The sequence below is a fragment of the Nicotiana tomentosiformis genome, chromosome 10 (assembly GCF_000390325.3).
Source record: "Nicotiana tomentosiformis chromosome 10, ASM39032v3, whole genome shotgun sequence".
Taxonomy (NCBI): domain Eukaryota; kingdom Viridiplantae; phylum Streptophyta; class Magnoliopsida; order Solanales; family Solanaceae; genus Nicotiana; species Nicotiana tomentosiformis.
Window position 1 is genome coordinate 75,181,108 of NC_090821.1, and position 21,829 is coordinate 75,202,936.

Here is a 21,829-nt window from a genome sequence, read left to right on the forward strand (position 1 = left end):
AACCACACAACATGTTTACAACCACAAGTTTCAAAAGAATTATAGCCATACAAATATAGTGACTTGTTTAAGACCACAAATTTCAAAAGTCTTCATTTTTTTTTTAAACTCCGTATCCAATCAAACATGTTCACGTAAATTGGAACATAGGGAGTATATCTTACGCAACATCATGACACACAACATCATGACACCTTTTTACGTTCTCATTTATCCTGCAACTAGCCACAAGTTTTGTTGTTGACCCAGCCTATAAATCGCAGATATGGTCCAAGCATAAAAAGTGCAGTTCGGTGCATTAAGTTTTCGCTATGTGCGATAGCGTGAGGTTCAGAAAAGGACCGGACCACAAGGGTCTATGTACGCAGTCTTACCCTATATTTCTACAAGAGGTTGTATTCACAGCTTGAACCCGTGACCTCCTGATCACGTGACAACAACTTTAATCGCCAAGGCTCCCCTTCATGGTCCAAACATAAGTTTTTCATTTATATTCAAGAATCAAGATGAGCAGGAATCTTATTGTGGATACCCTGGATTTGGGCTGAATTATAGTGAATGAGGCTTTCCTGTTGTACAGATTACTGAAAATGAGTATATAGTTGAAGAGATTTGATATCAAGATCATACTTTTCAACTGAAAAATTCAGTCTTTGTATAGTCTTATTTGTTGATATGTAAGCTGTTATTTTTATAATCTCGTTTTTTATGAAATTTTGGTAGAGAGCAGGTACTGTTGTCTATTATTCTCCTTTGAAGCCGGTGGAAACAAAGCTACAATCGTGCAAGAATTTGTGCTCATTTTAGGGGATCTTTGAGTAGATTATTTGATTTCTCAAATCTTGTCCAATATGGCATGCTTCATCCAAAAAGAATGGAAAAGACTAAGAATTTAATTTTTGGCCCATTTCCCCGATAAAAACATGAGGCAAGTGCACAAATAGTCATTCTCAGAGATGCAATTTAGAAATTAGTCAATACTTATTTTGTCTTGAAATTTTAAATAAAAAACTTATCTTCAGGATATTTTTGTCCAAAAAAAATTAAATTGCAAAACTGAAATATAGCGCATTGGCTAATTCTAAATAGCAACCTTTTAGAGTGGCTAACTAGTGACATACTAAAAATATTATACCAAGAAGAGCCAAAAGTGAAAAAGACTTATATAAGTTGTCTTTTTCATCTTTTAAATGAAGGTACACTTTTTTCCTCATTACTTTCTGAGATCAACTTATATGTGGAAGGAAAGATTTGAAATGTCTTCTTTTTAATAAGTCATGTTTTCTTGCATACTTAACTTGATGTCTGAAATAATCGCCTCAGTGAATTTTGGATACAGGAAAAAAATTATCTTTGAACCTTAATAAATGGAAGGCAGATAAAGAACAGCCCAGTATATAAAACATATTGTATTCACGCAGGGTCCGAAAAAGAAAAAGAGTTTGCACCTTATATAGTAATGAGGTAGACAGTCTACTCTATAAGCATTTGGGTCGACTTCTTTAAATAAAAGGAAGATTAATAGAAAATTCTCCATTGTGTAAAAGTCACAAGGTCCCACACTCCATTTTGGCTAATCTTCCATCAGACTGTCTTTCGTCAAAGTTTTGCTTCCACATGTTTAAGTCAACTTAACGTGTCCAAAAGACAACAAATATTAATGCAAATCCTATAGCCAAGCAAAATAAAACAATAAAAGAAACTCTAGAAACTTCAGTTTTTTTTAAACATTCTTGGTTAGTACTCTTGTTAATGTTGTTGCTGTTGATGTTTTTTTTCTTTTTTTATCCAAAAGGGTATATCATGGAATTAGTTTCTTGGTTTTTTATTTCCATTTTCTTTCATTTTTGGTGCTTTGATTCAGCTCAAGGACAGAACACATCCTCCTCAAGTTGCACTAAAAAATTCCAATGTGGAAACTTAGGAAATTTGAGCTTTCCTTTCTACAAATCCACACAACTTGATTGTGGTTTGTGTAAAGTGGATTGTGAAGCTACTCCAAATCCCATAATTGAATTGGACGGAGTGAAATATCAAGCACTTGAGAAACATGATGCTTTTATCAAACTTAAGGACCCTATTCTTGAACAATTCTTAAAGAGCAAAAGTTGCAAGTCTTTTGATAGAAATTTCTCTCTCCCAAATTCTCCTCCTATCACATATAGAATCAGCCCCTTTCTCACTTTGTTCAAATGTCACAGTAGCCAGAAGATACATCAAGAAGTTTTCACTTCCACAAGATATCACAGCTACAATAGCTGTGAAAGTTTCATATTATACTATAACCTCTCAATGAATTACTATTCAGGTTTTCCTCTTCCTACTGGCTGTTCATTCATTCAGTTGCCCAAGTCGTCGAGTTCAGAAGCTGAATCAAATGACTTATTTGATCTGTTAACTGATGAAGCTACACTAGAATGGACTGTGTCTGATGAGTGTAGTCAATGTTATTACAGAGGAGGCCAGTGTCAAACTGATAAAACTACCAACAAATTTCTTTGTTATAATACCAAAGGCAAAAGAACTTTTGTCATGGTTCACATTAAAGATTTTGGTTCTGTTTTATAAACCTCGGTTCAGCTTACATTTGCATTGTTTACTACAGTTGCAGGAAATATAAAAATGAAAGTGATTGTTGCAGGTACTTATCTATACCATTTATCTACAATTTTTTTGTTGTCCATCACATGATTTTAGCCTATATAGTTTTATTTCTTCAATAGCAAAGATAACAATAACAACAAACTCAGTGTAATCCTATGTAGTAAAGTCTGGGAAGGGTAGAGAGGCTGCGTCAAATAGACCCCCGGCTAAAAAAAAAGACGCAAAAATAACAATTGGAACAACAACGAGATAGGTGATAAAGTGATACGCAGATAGAGTAATCGAAGCAAACGAACCAACAACTAGTAAAAGAAATAAAGTAGACAAGCAGATATGGACATACCAGACTAATACTAATGCAACCAGCATGAAAAGGAAACACGCTCGCCTATAGACTGATCTTCAACCCTAATCCCCAATCTTCAGGCCCTTCTATCAAGGGTCATGTCCTCAGTAAGCTTAAGTTGCGTCATGTCCTGCCTAATCACATCTTCCCAAGACTTCTTAGGCCTACTTCTACCTCTTCTCAACCTCCTATGGCTAACCTCTCGCATATCCTCATCGGGCATCTATGCTCCTCCTCTTCACATGCCCGTACTATCTCAGCCTAGTTTCCCGTATCTTATCCTCCACGGGGATCACTCCCACCTTGACCCGAATATCATCATTCCTAATATTATCTCTCTTATTATGTCCACACATCTATCTCAAGGAAGATAGAAAAAGCTTACTCTTTCAAAATCTTTCTTTTGTAAATAACAACTGTACTAGATGAATTGCCCCAATAACAGACTCTTCCTGGTATGTGACTTTATTTTTTTTTCCACAGTTACAGTTTTCTTGATTTCCTGTAGTGGAATCTTGTTTTTGCTCTTCTGCTTCAGAAAAAAGATTTTCTGGCACAAATACATCAGGTTTTGGGTATCCAAAGCTGAGGATCACCGAAATATTGAAGCATTTCTGAAGAACTATGGGTCATACGCTCCAAAGAGATACAACTATTCAGAGGTCAAAAGAATCACCAGCCTCTTCAAAACGAAACTAGGTCAAGGAGGGTTTGGTTCTGTATACAAAGGAACTCTTCCCAATGGAAGTCATGTGGCAGTGAAGGTCCTGAATGAACTAAAAGGAAGTGGTGAAGAATTCATTAACGAGGTGTCAAGTATTAGCAGGACATCACATGTTAACGTCGTGAGCCTTGTGGGATTTTGTTTTGAGGGTCGCAAAAGAGCTCTCATTTATGAATTCATGCCAAATGGATCTCTTGAAAAGTTTATCTATGATGAAAGATCTGACAATGTTTGCAAATTGGGTTGGCCAATACTGTACAAAATTGCACTAGGCATTGCTCGAGGATTGGAGTACTTGCATCGTGGTTGTAACACTCGGATTTTACATTTTGATATAAAGCCTCATAATATCCTACTTGATGACGATTTTTGTCCTAAGATCTCTGACTTTGGACTTGCCAAACTCTGTGTGAAAAAGGAGAGTGTTGTGTCAATGCTAGGTGCACGAGGGACTATCGGTTATATAGCTCCAGAAATAGTTTGCAGAAACTTGGGAGGTGTCTCTCACAAGTCTGATGTCTATAGCTACGGAATGATGGTCCTAGAGATGGTTGGAGGAAGAAAAAATGTTGATGTTGGAGTTGATCGCACAAGTGAAATCTACTTTCCACACTGGCTCTATCGACGAATTGAACTAGACGAAGAGCTTCAACTAATCGGGATAACAAACGAAGAGGAGAAAGAATGTGCAAAAAAGATGGTGATAATGAGTTTATGGTGCATACAAACTGATCCCTCGAATCGACCATCGATGAGCAAAGTTGTGGAAATGTTAGAAGGGAACCAAGACTACTCTTTGCAAATACCTCCCAAGCCTTACCTATACTTTTCCTCAAGATCAGAGGTAGACTCATCATCAGTAGCAGAACTGAGATAATCTTTGTTTGTTGATATATCAACGTAACTATTATTTGTGTAGTCTTGTTCTGTTATGGAATTTCAGCAAAAGCTGGTACTGTTGTGTCTGTTTTTCTCCTTGGAAGACGGTGGCAGGTTTGTTATTAAACAAGATATTTAGATATTCTTGAGTGCAGAAGTTGTAGCTTCATGTTTTAAAAAAAAAAGTGATTTGACGCTATAAATATATTTGTGATTTGCCTAAAGCAATTTCAGAACGGGTGGTAAAGTTGCTGCCATGTGACCAGGAGGTCATGAGTTCGAGCCGTGAAAATAGCGTCTTGCAGAAATGTAAGGTAAGATTGCGTATAATAGATCCTTGTAGTTCGGCTCTTCCCCGAATTCCGTGTATAGAGGGAGCTTATTGCACGGGGCTGCTCTAATTTTTAACTTCAGAACTGCTGGATAGGATCTAGTGACATTGTATATTTATCCTCCTAAATAAACTTAGCAATAAATTACAGCCATCCCAAAAGCTCAGCTCGTGCCCTGCAACTGTGTGCTCTCCTTGAAACCCATTCAACTTACTCTTCCCCTGTAACGTTGTAAAGTTTGCTTTAACTCTTTGGGCGGTTTCATAATGTTTCTCATCAACGATCTGAGGTTGAAACATGGTTGACATTGAATCAAAAGGATTTAATACTAAATAGATCTAGAAAAGATGTTACTTATAAGTTGTTATTTATGTCACATTCAATAAAAAAGAACTACTTCTAAAAACTTTAGACGACGGTGTGACTCAAAAAAGTCAAAATGTAGCAATCCTTTTTAGACTAAGGGAATATCTTAAAGCAAATTGACTATCAGCTCTGCAAAAAGTTGTTATCCATTATTTGAAACAATAAATTAGAAAAAGACATGAACAATTTTAACCCTAACAGGTCAAAAAATGGATTAAGTATACATACTGATCGTATGAATTTTTTGCTGAGAACGTATTTTAAGCTATGATTTGGTCAAATTACCATTTTAATCAGGTTGCCTATAAATATTTATTTTTAAGATTTAGCTGTAATTACATTATTAAATGACCTGATTCTATAAGTATTTTTTTATACGATCAATATATAAAACTAAAACTCATAAAAAAAATTCTAATTTCAATTGTTTCCTCCCTTATTTCTCTCTTGACCACATTAGACTTTTGATGGACATCCCTTCTCCTACCTTAGTTTTCATGGACATCCACTAAAATTATCATTTTCCCATCTATAAAATCCACCCTCTTCCCTTTCATTCTCATATTCTCTTTTATTTCCCTTTTAACTTTCTCATAAAAACAAAACCAACAAGAAAGAACAAAGGGAAATTAAAAGAAATAATGGCTAATATCAAGATGACAACTATACTTTTCATTGCCATAATTTTTACTATCTTTGCTTCAAGCAAATTTGCATGGGCACATGAGGAAATTCATCCCCATGTTCAACCCCAACCCCACCCCCAACCTCACCCCCACGTCCAACCCCAACCCCACCCACAACCCCAGGGTTCTGAAGGACCAGTATATGAATATGCAGGACAAAGGTTGAAGATAGAACCAGGACATGAATTATGTTATCAAAAATGTTATCAAGGTATTTTTGCTGGTGAAGGTAGTCCATTATATGCAGAAAAAGAATGCTACGATATGTGCCATAACAATGGTAAATTTGTATTCCCAAACTTTAGTCCTCCACCTTGCGCGAACAAGGTTTAATCAACGTGTATAGAAACAATTACTCCCTCGATCTATTCTTTCACTTTATATCGCGGCATTACTATTTAGGGCCACACTTTTATGGAGGCAAGTAATTTTTTTAATTCCATGCCATATTAATTAACCAACAAAGATTCTTTTTTATAATTATGGTGTGACATGTATAGTCACACACACTCTCTCTCTCTCTCTCTCTCTCTATATATATATATATATATATATATATATATATATATATATATATATATATATATTCTTTTATGTTGGTGATCATTTGTAATTGTAACAGATATGTCATCAATTTACTGATCTGTGTTATATTATTTTATGTGGTTACATACTTACATTTGTTTAATAATGCGACTTAAGTGTTGGGAACGTGCAATCTAGGTGTGCAATGGGTGTTTTTTTTTTCGTTTTTTGGGGGGATTCTTATTAATGTCTTTGTTTTAGGAGATCATTTTTTATGGCACATTAAAAATATTATTTTGGTTACATGACGGTGTTTACAGGAAATTGATAAATCAAATTGGCAAGGTCCATGAGAATGTCCAAATGGATATTAGTTAAACTCATATTTTAAGAGTTCTTAAATTTCACCTCTTATTTTTCTCTGAACGAGAGTGTTTACCCTCAAAATCGGATAACAATTGAATTTTAAGTGGCTTTAAGGATACGCGGATTAATTTGATACAAAGTGATAAATTAAGTTGTAATTTAAATAAACAATGATAACGTAAATTCAAACCACAAGAATTTGATAGTTTTAATCTCGGAAGGTTAGCCACCCTCGAGCCAGATGCACTTTGATCAGTATCACGATACAGAAGAACAAGAGTTTAAAAAGAAAAATAATAATATATTGTTTTGGAATGCGTATTACAATGTGTTAAATGAATCATCAAACCCCCTTTATATAGTAGAGAAGTCCTACTTTTGGTACAATTCTATAAAAGGTAAGAAATCTCTTGATTTGCCGATTGCCAATTCTTCATTGATACGTGCCGAGATTCTCACCGCAATATCCGACCGGTCACGGATATTTCGGTCTTCTGTTATGCCAACAATGTTTCTTCGAGCTCGTTCGGGGCTAGGATCGATTCAGGGATCACGACCTCGATATTCTCGAAGGCGGGCATTCCAATTCCGGGTTCTAGCCCGGTGGGACCTGGGGTCGATCTTAAGTTCTTTTTTGCCATGTTCCGAACCTGACTTACCATGTCATAAGCGAGCACGATTTCGACCGTATACAGATAGTCCCCTCATTTTTCGGAGAGTAGACGACGATAAATGACATGAGCTTCCGATTCTTACTTCGATACCCCGCGATAGAAATGACAAAACAAATGAAACGTCTCGTGAGTCAAGTCTCAATGGCATTAAATACATGTCAGCCGCCGGTCGGCCATTACTGGATGTGAACAGCCACTGAAATACTAGAAATACCTCTTCTTTTATTCATTCCAACTTTACATTCAAATCTTCTACCCTCGTATTTTCAAAATTTCAATACTTGTTCATTTCCATCTTAAGCCATCAAGTTTACTCATTTAACTTCCTTTTTTTCTTCATTTTCCCTCCATTTTCAAAGAAATAGCGAAGACTTCAAAAATTGTTCCCCAAAAAGAAATCCCCTCTACCTCGCGGCCGGTTACCGAGGAGACCGTTTCGCGTACCGCTATCGAGAAACCAGTACCGGAACCCCCATTGAAAATGTTCGTCCCTTGAGGATGATCAGTAATCGCCGATTTCAAGGTTAAAAACCTTCCCCCATACAAGGCCGGTGTGAGGAGGTCTCGAGATACATATGCTCGATCACTGAAGAAGTCCTCCATATAGTCAAAAAGGATTGCAATTGAGTTGACAAGCACGTGGTAGTTCCCGGACCCAATGAAGATATCACCGCCCATGTTGAGGGATACTTTAGTGCTTACACTTATCCCTTTACACTAGGCCCATTGGATCCGGTCATCATCGACTTCTGCAAAAGATATGGGGTATGCCTCAGTCAAATTCACCCCTCATTCTGGAGGATCGTGATCCTTCTTCGATTCTTCGTGAGAAAGATCGATGGATTCTCGTTCACCGTCGACTACCTCATGCGCCTATATAGTCCCCGAATCTTTCGGGGGTGGGGTTGATCAAGCTCGCACGTCAGGCCAGTAAAGCCCCGTTCTCGAGTATTGATGAAAATCATGATCGAGGCTGGCTAGGCCGTTTCGTCCAAGTGAGGACCTCGAACTTGATTGATGGTAGGTTATAATCCCGTATTTTAGTCATTTATTGTACTCTAATTAACTACACTTTACTTATGTTGAGCTTTAATTAGTAGTGTTTTTGTACTTACTGTGTGTTTTATGCTTTGTAGGAGTGATTCCGAGTTATGTAGATGTTGTGGAGCTAATTCGAGTTATTTGGCGCTTTAAAGTTTGAGTAAAAGCCCAAACAATTAAGCCGGGATCGAGTCCAGGTCCGAGGATTGAGTATATATTTAAAAAGTAAAAGAAATAAGAATAGAAAACATGAGTGGAGGTAATAATGACTTGCAAATTAAAAGTTGGCAAGATACTTTGTGTCTGCCAACACGCCAAACTTTTGAGCAATTCAAACAAATAAAAAAAGGGCACAACAACGTGATGTCACACTTTTCTTTAGGCCAAAACGAATAGCCCTCTACTTTTGTCCACAGCCGCGCCGCATGGGGCGCGACACGGCGCGACAGTGCAAAATGTGGCTAGAATTGATTTTTCAAAGTGTTTTGGAATTCTCTACAGGTGCGCCGCATGGCACGGAGCGGGGCGCGACACGATAGCACAAAAATGTTTGAGTGACTTCCCATTTCCGCTAAAAAGGGTAGTTTCGTCCAGTATTTTTTTGGGCGCGGCTTAAATACACCAAAATACCATTTTAGATGGATACTTTTGATACAATTTCGACCTAAGGAGGCTAAGGAGGAGTTGGAAGAACACAAGCACAAGGATTTCATCATTCCTTCCTCACTCAAGATCCAGGTTTGGATTGAATTTATGTTTTCCTATACTTTAGTTACATTTGTGAAGAACTTCTCCATGTCTATGGAGTATATCCTTTTGGGTTTTGATGGATTTGGTGTATTGATGATTGTTTGTGTATTATAACTCTATTTTTATGTATTTGAATCGTTTTTGGAAGATTTAATTATTGGATCCATATTCACTTGTTCTTGTAATCGAAAGAGGCATAACTTGTAAAATCTTTGCATTATATTATTTCTTGAGTTCATAGATTCTTTTAAATAATCGAAAGAGTCAAGTTGAATCATTGATTAAATCTAGTTAGGAGAATAATCGAAAGAGGTTTTCCTAAATACCGATCCACTACACATTCTTGCACATTTTCATAGTGCTTAAATTGGTTCATCTCATGAGGTTAAGACTTAATCGAGAGAGGAGTTTTTGCTGAACGTTTGAACTAATAATAGAGTGAATTCGAGAGACTCACTTGAACATTGAAAGTGAATTATCTAGAGTTAGATCCCGAATAATTATCTTGCACTTATTCTGTCAAAACCCTATCCTCTTCCACTGATAACCTTAATTGCTTATTCCTTGTTTCGATAGTCACGAGTCAATAGCTGTAGATTTTCTTAGTTAAATTTTACAATTAATCATATAAATCTCAACTGTTGATCCTCCCGGATAGCAATCAAGATAGAAACTACAAGAAAACTATTTAAATCCAATCCATGTGGACACGATATTATACTATACTATCTTTGACTAGTGAGCACAATTTAAGTATGTGTTTTGTGCTCGTTAAATGATCCTTCTTCGATTTTTCATGAGCAAGATCGATGGATGCTCGTTCACCGTCGACTACCTCATGCGCTTATACAGTCCCCGAATCGTTCGGGAGGGAGGGGGTGATCAAGCTCGCACGCCGGGCCAGTAAAGCCCCGTTCTCGAGTATTGATGAAGATCAGGATCAAGGCTGGCTAGGCCGTTTTGTCCGAGTGAGGACCTCGTACTTGATCCCAGCCAAAAGCATGTCATTCCCCAAGAAGTGTAATATATCATGTAAGTAAAATTTCATTTTCAAAATCTTATTTTACACCTTTTTCCTTCCTTTTTATCGGTGCTTTGTGGTGGTGCAACTGCCACTCGGGTCCCGAATGCAGTCCCTCGACTCAAGGAGTGGGTCGAGGGCATTGTGTTACAAAGGCCATATTCCTAGCGATCATGGCATGAACTTTAGAAGGGACGGTGGGAGGCCCGTTCTAATGGTAAGATTCCTTTCCCGAGTAAGTAATATTTGGGTTCCTCTCGTGTCATTAAGTTCTCAATTGTTTTATCTCCTTTTACAGGTTTATTGTAACGACCCGGGTGATCGTTTTGAGCGTTTTAGCCCCGATCCCTTATTTACTGCATTCCCCATATCTATTTCTGCTTATGTGACTTGCCGAGAGATCTTGTTTTGGTTTCGAAGTGTTTCGGGACAATTAGTCCCTAAAACGGAAGCTTAAATCTCGGAATTTTGACCGTAGTCGGAAGTGTATGAAGAAGACTCCGGAATGGAGTTATGTCAGTTCTGTTAGCTCTGTTGGGTAAATTTGGACTTAGGAGCATGTCCGGATTGTGAATTTGAGGTATGTAGCTAATTTAGGCTTGAAATGGTGAAAGTCGAATGTTTGAGAAGTTTGACCGGGGGTTGAATTTTTGATATCGGGGTCGGATTCCGATTCTGAAAGTTGGAATAGGTCCGTAATATTGAATATGACTTGTGTGCAAAATTTGAGGTCAATCGGACGTGGTTTGGTAGGTTTCGGCATCGTTTGCGGAATTTGGAAGTTTAGATGTTCCTAGGCTTGAATCTGAGGGTAATTTGGTGTTTTTGTGTTATTTTGGGTGATTCGAAGGTTCTACTAAGTTCATAGGGGGTCATATGACTTGTTGTTATGTTTGGTTGAGGTCCCGAGGGCCTCGGGGTGATTCCGGGTAGTTAACGGAAGAATTGGAGTTGATGAAATGCAACTGAAGCTGCTGGTTCTGGTGTCTTCCGCACCTGCGGAGTGGAAGCCGCAGGTGTGAGCCCGAAGGAGCGACTAAGGAGCCGCAGATGCGGCCATAGAGGGCCTGGACAGGAACCGTAGGTGCGAAGGTATTCCCGCACCTGCGTGAGTCACAGATTCGGGCAGGCAGGCGCATGTGCGAGTTTTGACCGCAGAAGCGAGAGAGTTTCCGCACCTGCATAAGGCGTAGATGTGGTCTTGAGGCCGCAGGAGCGAAGTCAGGATTTTAAGTGAAATCCGCACCTGCGATGGAATTTCCTCAGGTGCGGCATTGCAAAAACGATCAATGGACCGCGGGTGCGGTATTGCTGGGTAGAAAAGCACAAGCTCGAGGTTTTGTCTTTCATTTTCAATTTTGGACTTGAGAAACTCGGGAGAGAGGCGATGTTTCGAAGGTTTTCAAGGAGCAACGTTGGAGTAAGTGATTCTAACCCATGATGGTATAAATTTCGTGAATCCATGGCTTTATTCATCACCTAATTAGGGATTGAAGCAAGAAATTTGGGAGTTTAGGGCTTGAGAATTGGAGAGTGGATTTTGGGGATTTGAATGACCAAATGAGGTCGGATTTTAATAAATTTGGTATGGTTAGACTCATGAGTAAATAGGCTTTCGGGTTTTGTGATTTTTGTTGGATTCCGAGATGTGGGGCCAGGGGCCGGGGGTCGGGGGCCAGGTTTGAGCTGATTTCGGATTTTGGCTATAATTTAGTATTTTTCTTGTGGAATTGATTCCTTTAGCTTATATTGATTGTATTGTATTACTTGTGGCTAGATTAGGGACGTTTGGAGGCCGAATTGAGAGGCAAGGGCATTCCGAAGTAGGACTTTGCTTGGTTTGAGGTAAGTAATGCTTTCAAACTTGGTTCCGAGGGTTCGAAACCCGGAACTATGTGCTATACGATCGGTATTGAGGTGACGCACAAGCCAAGTAACGGGCGTGCAAACGTGCACCATGTGAATTGTGGCTTGGTTGATTCCATGGCACAGTATAGTGACTCTATTTTGTTGATATCATGTTTAGACTTTATGCCGGTATTGTTGGGATCCCTAGTGGTCGTTTCTTGGTGTCATCCCACTGATTTCATTGATATTATGTACTCAGTCATGTTTATGCATATCATATCATATCTCCGTCTCAGTTGTTATTTATTGATACATCATATCATTATTTCGGGCAAGTTTTTATAATATTGTGAGCCCGTGAGTGAGACTGGAGAGATTGATGACTGAGTGAGGCTGAGAGCCTGATTATGAGTGACAGTTATGGGATCGGGCTGCACGCCGCAGCGGTTATACTAATTTTATGTTAGCACTTGGGCGGTAGGAGCTCCTCCGGAGTCTGTAACACACCCCCAGTGAGCGCGGTTGATATTATTAAAGGATGGATCTTCCCTGGACATGGATCTTGTCCGAAGTACTTGATACCTGGAGATAGATCTTCTCCATGGGGCTGGATTGTCCTTCCTCGGTACTGGGTGACTTATACTCAGTGATGTATATATTACAGGATAGATCTTCCCTGGGCCGTATGGGCCATATACAGTACCGAATGATTGAGCATTCGAGAGTGTGAGCACATGAGGCTGATAGCATGGTGCATCACATACAGCATGTGCATTGGCATGTAGAGATAGCAGAGTTATATTCTTTGCATTGTTCGGATCTGCTTCACCTTACTGTTTTGAGTTGCCTATTTAATTTGAAAGCATGCCTACGTTTCTGTTCAGTTATTTCTATTTTATGTGTACCGGTTGAGTTCGTCACTACCTTTCAGTCCAAAGTTTGGACTTGTTACTTACTGAGTTGGATGTACTCACGTTACTCCCTGCACCTCGTGTGCAGATCCAGGCATTTTTGGTCACGACGACTGTTGCTGATTGCGGCTTCAAAATTCGGAGACTACCAAAGTAGCTGCACGGTGTTCGCAGGCCTTGACTCTTTTTTTATCACTAGTTATATTTTCAGTTTGTTTCTCTAGACACTGTAGTGGACTATATTCTGATTTAGACACTCATGTACTCTGTGACACCCCGACTTTGGGATGGATTGTATCGTATTTTGGATATTTCTGTTTTCAAAAAGGCTTTCCTAAATTATTAAATTGCTTCCGTCTTTATGTTCAAAGATTTTTCGGTGTTGAGATGTTGAGTTATGGCTTGCCTAGTTCCACGATAGGCTCCATCACGACGGTTAGATTTTGGGTCGTGACATTTATCCAAGGACGTCACACTGAGGCCTTCATCCGGTGGAGAGAACTTCCCCGCCGAGTCCCCTACTCTGAGACAGGGTGATGAGAAGAAAATAAAAAGGGCTCCGAGTTCTCCGAGCTCGGAGAAGAAGAAACCAAAGAGATGGTTGGCGCGCAAATCCAAAGAAAGCACAAGCGCTCGAGCACCATCTTCAGATTCACTCTATCAGTTGAGGGACGAATCTGAAGAAGAAGGAGAAGACGTCGATATGATGGCCCGCGTGTCGTAGAAACCCGAGGGGAAAGAGGCCTCCGAACCGGAGAGAGGCGAGACCGATTTGCCTCAATTTAGGGAGGCCAACAGGGAGGCTGTAGCCGAAGCTTCCCAAGATGTGGGAAGTGCCCCAAAGGAATCTCATGGTGTGATAGACATCACTGAGTTGCCCTCATTCACCGAGTCCATGTATAACGAGGCTCATACGATGAAGGAACGTCCCATCGAGGGGGTCTACGGAGCGGAAGACCCCTTTCGCGGCTTTTTTGATGGCGTGGATTCTATCACCACGAAGGACATCACCGGGTTGGATGACTTGGAGGTGCCGAAGAAAAGTCAATATTTGGGAATAAGCGGGCCTTCCTCAAGACCGAAACTGATCAACTAGTTCCCAGCTCTGAGTATGGACCCTGACCGGAAGCGATCGATTGTCATCTCCGTTCTGGAGGATGCCCGGGTCCTCTTTGCCCCCGTAGGGATGGCCAGCTACCTTCGGTGTCTGGTGACCGAGGAAGACCAAGATAAGATGAACGAGGTATACTCTCCCTGCCTGTTCAATGAAGCACAACAAGTGCTAAACCGCTAACTTCAAATATCTCTTGACGACTTTGTTTTGTACTTAGACTAATATTTAGGTGGTTCTAACATTTTTCTTTGTGTATGTAGGCCTCGATGCTTTATCATGAGACTTTTCTCCGATATCGGGATGAGATGAACCAACTTGAGGCCGAGGTCCGAGGGCTCATTGAGAAGAGAAATACTTACAAACTTCTCAGCAAACAGCGTGAAGGGGATGCTAAGAGCCTCCAAGCGGAGCTGGAGGTGACTCGGAAGGAGCATGCCGACTTGATCGAGAAGGTAAAAATATTTGATGTTAGTGACGATGAGCTAGACTCGGTAACTATTGGTCGGAACACGCAGGTCTAACAGAAAATCACCCGGATCGACCAACTTCAAGCTGAGATGGATGCTGTCAAGGCCGAGACCGACGAATGGAGGGGCAGGATGGACCGTCTAGCCTTGAAAAAAGAGACTGCTCGGGCCCAGCTGACTTCGGCTGAGACCCAGCTTCGAATGGCAAAGGAAAAGGCCGAGGGGAAAGCTAAAAAGGTTGAGGAGCTCCAGTCTTAGCTAAGTATGGCCGTCTCTGATCGAGAATAACTTGCCAAGAAGCTCGAAACGACCAAGTCGGTGGTCTTGGTGGTTAAAGCCGATGCCAACGAGATGGTGTCCTAATATAAGGCCGATGCCGAGGTGACCCAGGATTGAATAGAGGATATTGTCGAGCATGCAAAGCAGCAATCCCGAAGGGAGGCCCCCAAGTAGATTCATGCTCGGGGTTTCGACTTGTCGATCGAAATCGAGAGTGCTAAGAGGATCGAAGCCGAGGCCAAGAAGTTGTATTATCCCGAGGATGAAGAAGGCTCTGAGGGTTCGAACGGATCTGAAGGTGAAGGAAACTCCGAATATCTTGGCGACGAGGCGGGCTATAGTGAAGACTAGGCCGTTTAAGTGCCTTGTACATTTTTCTTTGTTTTTTGTATTTTTGTACTTTTGTACTTTTGTTTTGTCAAGGTCGTTTGGCTTTTGTAAAGACTATATGTATATATAATACAAGGCTTCCTTTTCCCTTCGACAATTTCTGAGTTTTGTTTTCCTTTGCTTTATTCTTTATGTTTGCAAAAATCGAAATGCCTTAACATGAAATAGTTAGGTCATGTTCGGAAGTTCGAACAGGCCTTGCCTTCGACATTACTTTGTTTAAGGCATCGTGGGGGTTCGATATGACCAGAACTTATCCCTAAAGTACTTATAATTTTTTAGATTATAGTTTGTCGAGGGTAGCCTTTAAAACCGGTTAAGAAATTTTTCAAGGCCTTGTTTTTTGTTACAATTCTCGGATGTCTCTGAGCCGTTTTAATATGGACGTAGACTTTTAGTTTAGGTTTTACCCAGTGGGCTTGTCACCTCGAGTTATCCGTACTGGCCTAAGATAACAGTCACTGAATGGGGATGGTCGTAGCCTTCAGGTTCGGGCGCTGCGTAATAGGTCTTATGCCCCCGAGCTCTGATAGCCCGGGCAGTCTGAGTTTGTCTTTGGACGTCAGTCCTCGAGTGGGAGTGATCGTTTGAACCCAAATAAAGGAGGCCATTGGGCTCGATGCCTTTAGGGGGTCGGATGTTGAAAATTCCTTAAGAGCAAAAGGAATTTTTTTTTAAGGGGCAAGATATTTATCCGCAAGGTAGAGACTTCTTTTTATTCGTGTACGTGGTATTTACATATGTGTACAAGCTTTGTGTCAGGGCCCGAGCAGTCTATGTGGGCATATTTCATTTGACAGTTTGGACCTTACAGTAAGTCCTATCGATCGATCCGAGACCATTCAATCAAAAAGTTTCTTTTTCTTGCTAAAGTCGTTATCCGAGGGTGATGCCCCCAGTGTTCGGGGCCGATCGTAGAGAGGCCTTGAATACTATTATCGTGATCTCCGATACCGGTTTGTAACCGGCCTTCAATTCTACGTTACCACAAATTGTAGCGTTCTTTGATACAGAGTGCAACGCGTGCTTTCAAGTCTAAAAATTGTATCATTCTTTGATGGTTGCCTGCAAATGTTAGTTCGAAGTGCAAATAAGTAAAATGAATGAATGGGGTCGTACCTTAGCAGTAGTATCGCTTCAAGTAAGTTATGTTCCAGTTGTTCAGTAGTCGTTCACCGTTCATTGCTCCGAGTTCGTATGATCCCTTTCTGGTGATCTCGATAATTTGATATGACTCTTCCCAATTAGGCCCCAGCTTCCCTTTGTTCAGGTTCCAGGGTGCTTAGTGTGACTTTCCTTAACACTAAGTCCCCGACATTGAAGTTTCGAAGGTTGTCCCTTCAATCATAATACCTCTCGATCCGCTATTTTTGGGCGGCTAATCGGACAAGGGCGGCTTCTCGCCTTTCATCTAATAGCTCCAGGTTCGTGTTCATGGCCTCGTCGTTTGATTCCTTTGTTGCATATCGGAACCTGAGACTTGGTTTTCCGACTTTGACCGGTATTAGAGCTTTGGTGTCGTAAACCAACGAGAACGGGGTGGCCCCGGTACTGGACTTCGCGGCGTATGGTATGCCCATAGGACTTCGAGCAAGATTTCCTTCCATTTTTCTTTGGCGTCTACTAACCTCTTTTTGAGGTTTTGAAGTATGATTTTGTTGGTCGACTCTACTTGTCCATTACCATTAGGGTGGTAGGGTGTTGATAGGATCCTTTTGATCTTATGGTCTTCGAGAAACTTTCTCACTTTATTGCAGATGAATTGTTTCCCGTTATCGCACACGATCTCGGCCGACATTCCAAACCGGCATATGATGTGGTCCTAGATAAAATCGATGACTTCTTTTTCCCTGACCTTCTTGTATGCCTGGACTTCCACCCACTTAGAAAAATAGTCAGTCATAAATAATATAAATTGATCCTTACCGGGTGCCCATGGAAGGGGGCCAACGATGTCCATTCCCTACTTCTTGAACGGCCATGGTGACTCCCCGGGTCGATGAATCATCAAATCATGTCTTTGACATTTATCAAATTTTCGTACGAACTCCTTCTCATCCGTTTCTGTGTCGATCGATAGCCGACTCTGATTACCTTTCGAGCAATGAATCGACGCCTGAATGATTTCTGCAGGTCCCTTCGTGAATTTCCCTCAGAACGTACTCGGTATCTCCTGGTCCTAGACATATCACGAGTAGGACATCGAATGTTCTTATGAACAGGGTCCCGTCTTCGGACAAGCTAAACCGGGCTTCCTTCGTACGTAGGGCCCTCGATTCTTTTGGATCCAATGGCAGTTTTTCGGTCTTCAAATATTCTATATATTTGTTTCTCCAGTCCCAAGTTAGGCTCGTTGAGTTTATCTCGGCGTCTCCTTCTTCCACTACCGATCTCATGAGTTGTACGACTACCCCCGAGCTGAACTCATAGTCCTCGACCGCCGACCCCAGATTAGCAAGGGCATCGGCCTCACTGTTTTGATCTTGAGGTACGTGTTGCAGAGTCCACTCCTTGAATCGATGTAATGTTACCTGCAACTTATCTAGGTACCTTTGCATTCGTTTTTGTCTGACCTCGAACGTCCCATTAACTTGGTTCACCACAAGGAGGGAGTCGCACTTAGCTTCAATTACCTCTGCCCCTAAGCTTTTGGCTAGTTCGAGACCTGCAATCATAGCCTCATACTCGACCTCGTTGTTAGTCAATTTTACAGTCCTAATAGATTGTCTAACTACATTGCCTGTTGGTTTCTTTAATACAATGCCAAGTTCGGACCCTTTTGCATTCGAGGCACCATCCGTAAAGGGGGTCCAGATCCCCGAAGAAGTCCCCAAGTTCACCATCAACTCTCTTTCGACCTCGGGTATTAGGGCCGGCGTAAAGTCGGCCAAGAAGTCTGCCAAAATTTGAGATTTAATAGCGGTCCGGGGTCGATATTCAATATCGTACTCGCTGATTTCCACGACCCATTTGGCCAATAGTCTCGAGAGCTCGGGTTTATGCATTATATTTCGCAATGGGTAAGTAATCATGACACATATATGATGACATTAAAAATATGGTTTCAGCATCCTAGAGGCGCTTAGCAAAGCGAGCGTCAATTTTTCTAGGTGAGGGTACCTTGTTTCGGCCGCACCTAGAGTCCCGCTAACATAGTAAATAGGAAATCGCGTAACTTGCTCTTTCCGGACCAGGACTCCACTTACCGCTATCTCCGACACAACCATGTACAAGTATAGTTGTTCGCCAGTCTTCAGCGTGTGAAGCAATGGCGGGCTCGATAGACACCGTTTGAGTTCCCCCAAGGCCCGTTGGCACTCCGGGGTCCATGAGAAGTTATTCTTCTTCAATAGTGAAAATAATTGGTGGCTCTTATCGGAGGACCTCGAGAAGAATCACCCTAAGGCGGCTATGCATCCGGTTAATCTTTGCACGGCATTCACATTGTCCACAACCGTGATATCTTTGATGGCTTTGATCTTGTCGGGGTTGATCTCGATTCCCCGGTTGAATACCATGAATCCGAGGAATTTACCTGATCAAACTCCGAACACATACTTCTCCGGGTTCAGCTTCATATTGTATTTCTTCAGAATGCTGAAGGTTTCCTGCAAATGTTTTAAATAGTCCTCTGCTCGTGGTGACTTAACCAATATATCGTCAATGTAAACCTCCATTGATTTTCCTATTTGTTCCTCAAACATACGATTTACTAGGCGTTGGTAAATGGCACCGATGTTTTTTAATCCGAACGACATCACGTTATAACAGTACATATCGTACTTAGTGATGAAGGAGGTTTTTTCCTAATCGCTCAAGTTCATCCGTATTTGGTTGTACCCGGAGCAGGCATTGAGAAAACTAAGGATCTCGTGGTCGACCGTGGCATCAATCATGCGATCGATGTTGGGCAAAGGGAAAGAGTCCTTGGGACAAGCCTTATTCAAATCCTTATAGTCTACACACATTCTTAATTTATTCCCTTTTTTAGGGACTACCACTATGTTTGCTAACCAATCCGGGTATTTAACCTCCGGAATTGACCCTATTTTTAGGAGTTTAGATACCTCGTCCTTGATGAAAGCATGTTTGACCTCGGACTGGGGTCTCATCTTCTGTTTGACCGAGTGGAACTTTGGGTCCAGGCTTAGCTTGTGAGTGGTTATATATGGCGGGATCCCTGTCATATCAAGGTGGGACCAAGCGAAACAATCTTCGTTAGCTATAAGAAATTGAATTAGTTTTTTTTAGCTCGGGGCTTAAACCTGTACAGAGGTATACCTTTCGATCGGGCAAGTGTTCGGTTAGTACGACTTGTTCCAGTTCCTCGACCGTTGATTTTGTGGCGTCAGAATTGTCAAGAACTATGAAAGATATGGGGACTCTATAGTCATCGTCCTTGTCTACCCCTCGTTCCTCCGATCCAGTCGAGGCTGGTGTCACTGACTACAATTTGGCCCCGTCTTTGACCATCCGATTCGAATCCTCCGATGTTGAGAGTATGGATGTCAGAATCACCTCATTGACCGCGAATATCTCCTTGGTGGCCGGTTGTTCCCCATAAACCATTTTGACTCCTCCGGGTGTTAGGAATTTCAGCACCCGGTGCAGTATCGAGGGTATTGCCCTCATGTTGTGAATCCATAGTCTCCCGAACAGGGCGTTGTATCTCATATCCCCTTCGATTACATAGAACTTGGCTTCCTGTACGGTTTCGGTGACATTCACCGGTAATGTTATTTCCCCTTTAGTGGTCTCGCATGCCATGTTGAACCCGTTCAAGACTCGAACTGCAGGTACGATCTTATCTTGTAGGCCGAGTTGTTCCACGATCCTTGATCTGATGATGTTGGCTGAGCTACCTGGATCAATTAACACACGCTTAATTCGAGATTTATTTATGAGTACCGATATTACCAGTGCATCATTATGGGACTACACGATCCCCTCAGCGTCTTCGTCGTTGAAAGAGAAGGTTTCTTCCGGTACGTAATCTCGAGTCCGTTTTTCCTTTGTGATGGATACTTTGGTGCGCTTCAGCATCGGACCCTGGGGAATGTTGACTCCATCGATGATCATGTTAATGGCGTGCTGAGGCTATTCCTGCTCGGTCTTCTTATTAGAATCCATGTTCCTGAAGTGGTTCTTAGCCCGATCACTCAGGAATTCTCGGAGATGCCCGTTGTTGAACAATCATGCCACCTCTTCCCTTAATTATCCGCAGTCTTCTGTTCTGTGGCCATGAATTCTGTGATATTTTCACATTAGGCTGGGATCCCTTTGGACTGGATCGAACTATAAAGGTCTAGGCCACTTGGTATCTTTGAAGCGATCAATGGCAGATACGATAGCGGCGACATCGACGTTAAAGTTATACTCCGATAATCTTGGCGCTTCTTTAGGCCCGACGAGCCTATCGAAGCTGTTTTTGCTCATGAGTCTCTGGTTGCTCTGAACTTGATCACTTATCCTTTCATTTCTCATAGAGTTCTGCCCATACCCACTACTTCTTCGGTCCCCATTGTACGGTTGATACCGATCCATGTTTGATATTGGTTCACGATCGATGTCTCTCTTGACTTTATCGATAATTCTGACGGGATACACGGACCCGAAAGGGGCCCCAAGATGATAATAATCAACCCTAATTTTCGATTGATACCCGTTATGGACATCGGCCCAAGTGACAACCGGATATTCCACCAAGTTTTGTTTCAACTGTTGTGAAGCCAACAAGCTTCGAATGTTGAGTCCTTGGGTAAAATCCTGAACGGCCCAATCATCAGCGATCGGTGGCAAATCCATCTGTTCTATTTGAAACCGTGACATGAACTCTCTGAGCATCTCATTATCCTTCTGTTTACTTTAAAAATGTCCGACTTCCTGGTCTCGACCTTGATAGCCCCAACGTGTGCTTTTACGAAAGAATCTGCAAGCATAGCAAATAAATCAATGGAATTAGGAGATAAGTTGTGATACCATATCATAGCTCCTTTTGACAGGGTCTTTCAGAACTTTTTCAACAAGACAGACTCGATCTCATCATCCTCCAAGTCGTTCCCTTTGATGCCACATGTGTAGGAGGTAACATACTCGTTTGGGTTGGTCGTTCCGTTGTACTAAGGAATCTCGAGCATACGGAACTTCTTAGGGATACGATTTGGAGCCGCTCGGAGGAAAAGGTTTTTGCACGAACAATCCAGACCTTTCAATATTGATGGTGCGCCTGGGATTTGGTCGACCCTTGAATTGTAGGTTTCTACCTTTTTGTCATTAGCTCCGATTTTCTTCTCCCCTGATTCTAACCGTTTTGTCAGTTTCTCGAGCATCTTTATGATCTCAGGGTTAGTCCCCGATTCGTTTTCATTCGACCTCTCTGTGACCGGTTCATCCCTACGGGTGACTTCCCGGGACGGATCGGGATCAATTCTGCTCGGTGCTCGTTTTTGGTTCTGTAGCTGAGCTATTGCCCCTGTTGAGCATGTAACATTTCGAAGATCATCCGT

The 21,829-nt window shown here is 41.5% G+C and overlaps 1 protein-coding gene across 1 annotated transcript; it reads left to right on the top strand.

Moving 5' to 3' along the window:
* Window positions 1–1,743: 1,743 nt before the first annotated feature.
* On the top strand, window positions 1,744–4,622 carry LOC104096136 (rust resistance kinase Lr10-like). Its single transcript, XM_070187487.1, has 3 exons — window positions 1,744–2,515; window positions 2,606–2,641; window positions 3,434–4,622. The coding sequence occupies exons 1-3, from the start codon at window positions 1,753–1,755 to the stop codon at window positions 4,549–4,551; spliced, it is 1,917 nt and encodes a 638-aa protein (XP_070043588.1). The 5' UTR covers window positions 1,744–1,752; the 3' UTR covers window positions 4,552–4,622.
* Window positions 4,623–21,829: the final 17,207 nt, after the last annotated feature.

Coding starts and splice junctions, on each gene's coding strand:
- LOC104096136 (XM_070187487.1), top strand. CDS start 1,753: ATGTTGTTGCTGTTGATGTTTTTTTTCTTTTTTTATCCAAAAGGGTAT. Junction 2,516..2,605: donor TCTTTGTTATAATACCAAAG/GCAAAAGAACTT, acceptor TGTTTACTACAG/TTGCAGGAAATATAAAAATG. Junction 2,642..3,433: donor AATGAAAGTGATTGTTGCAG/GTACTTATCTAT, acceptor TTTTTTCCACAG/TTACAGTTTTCTTGATTTCC.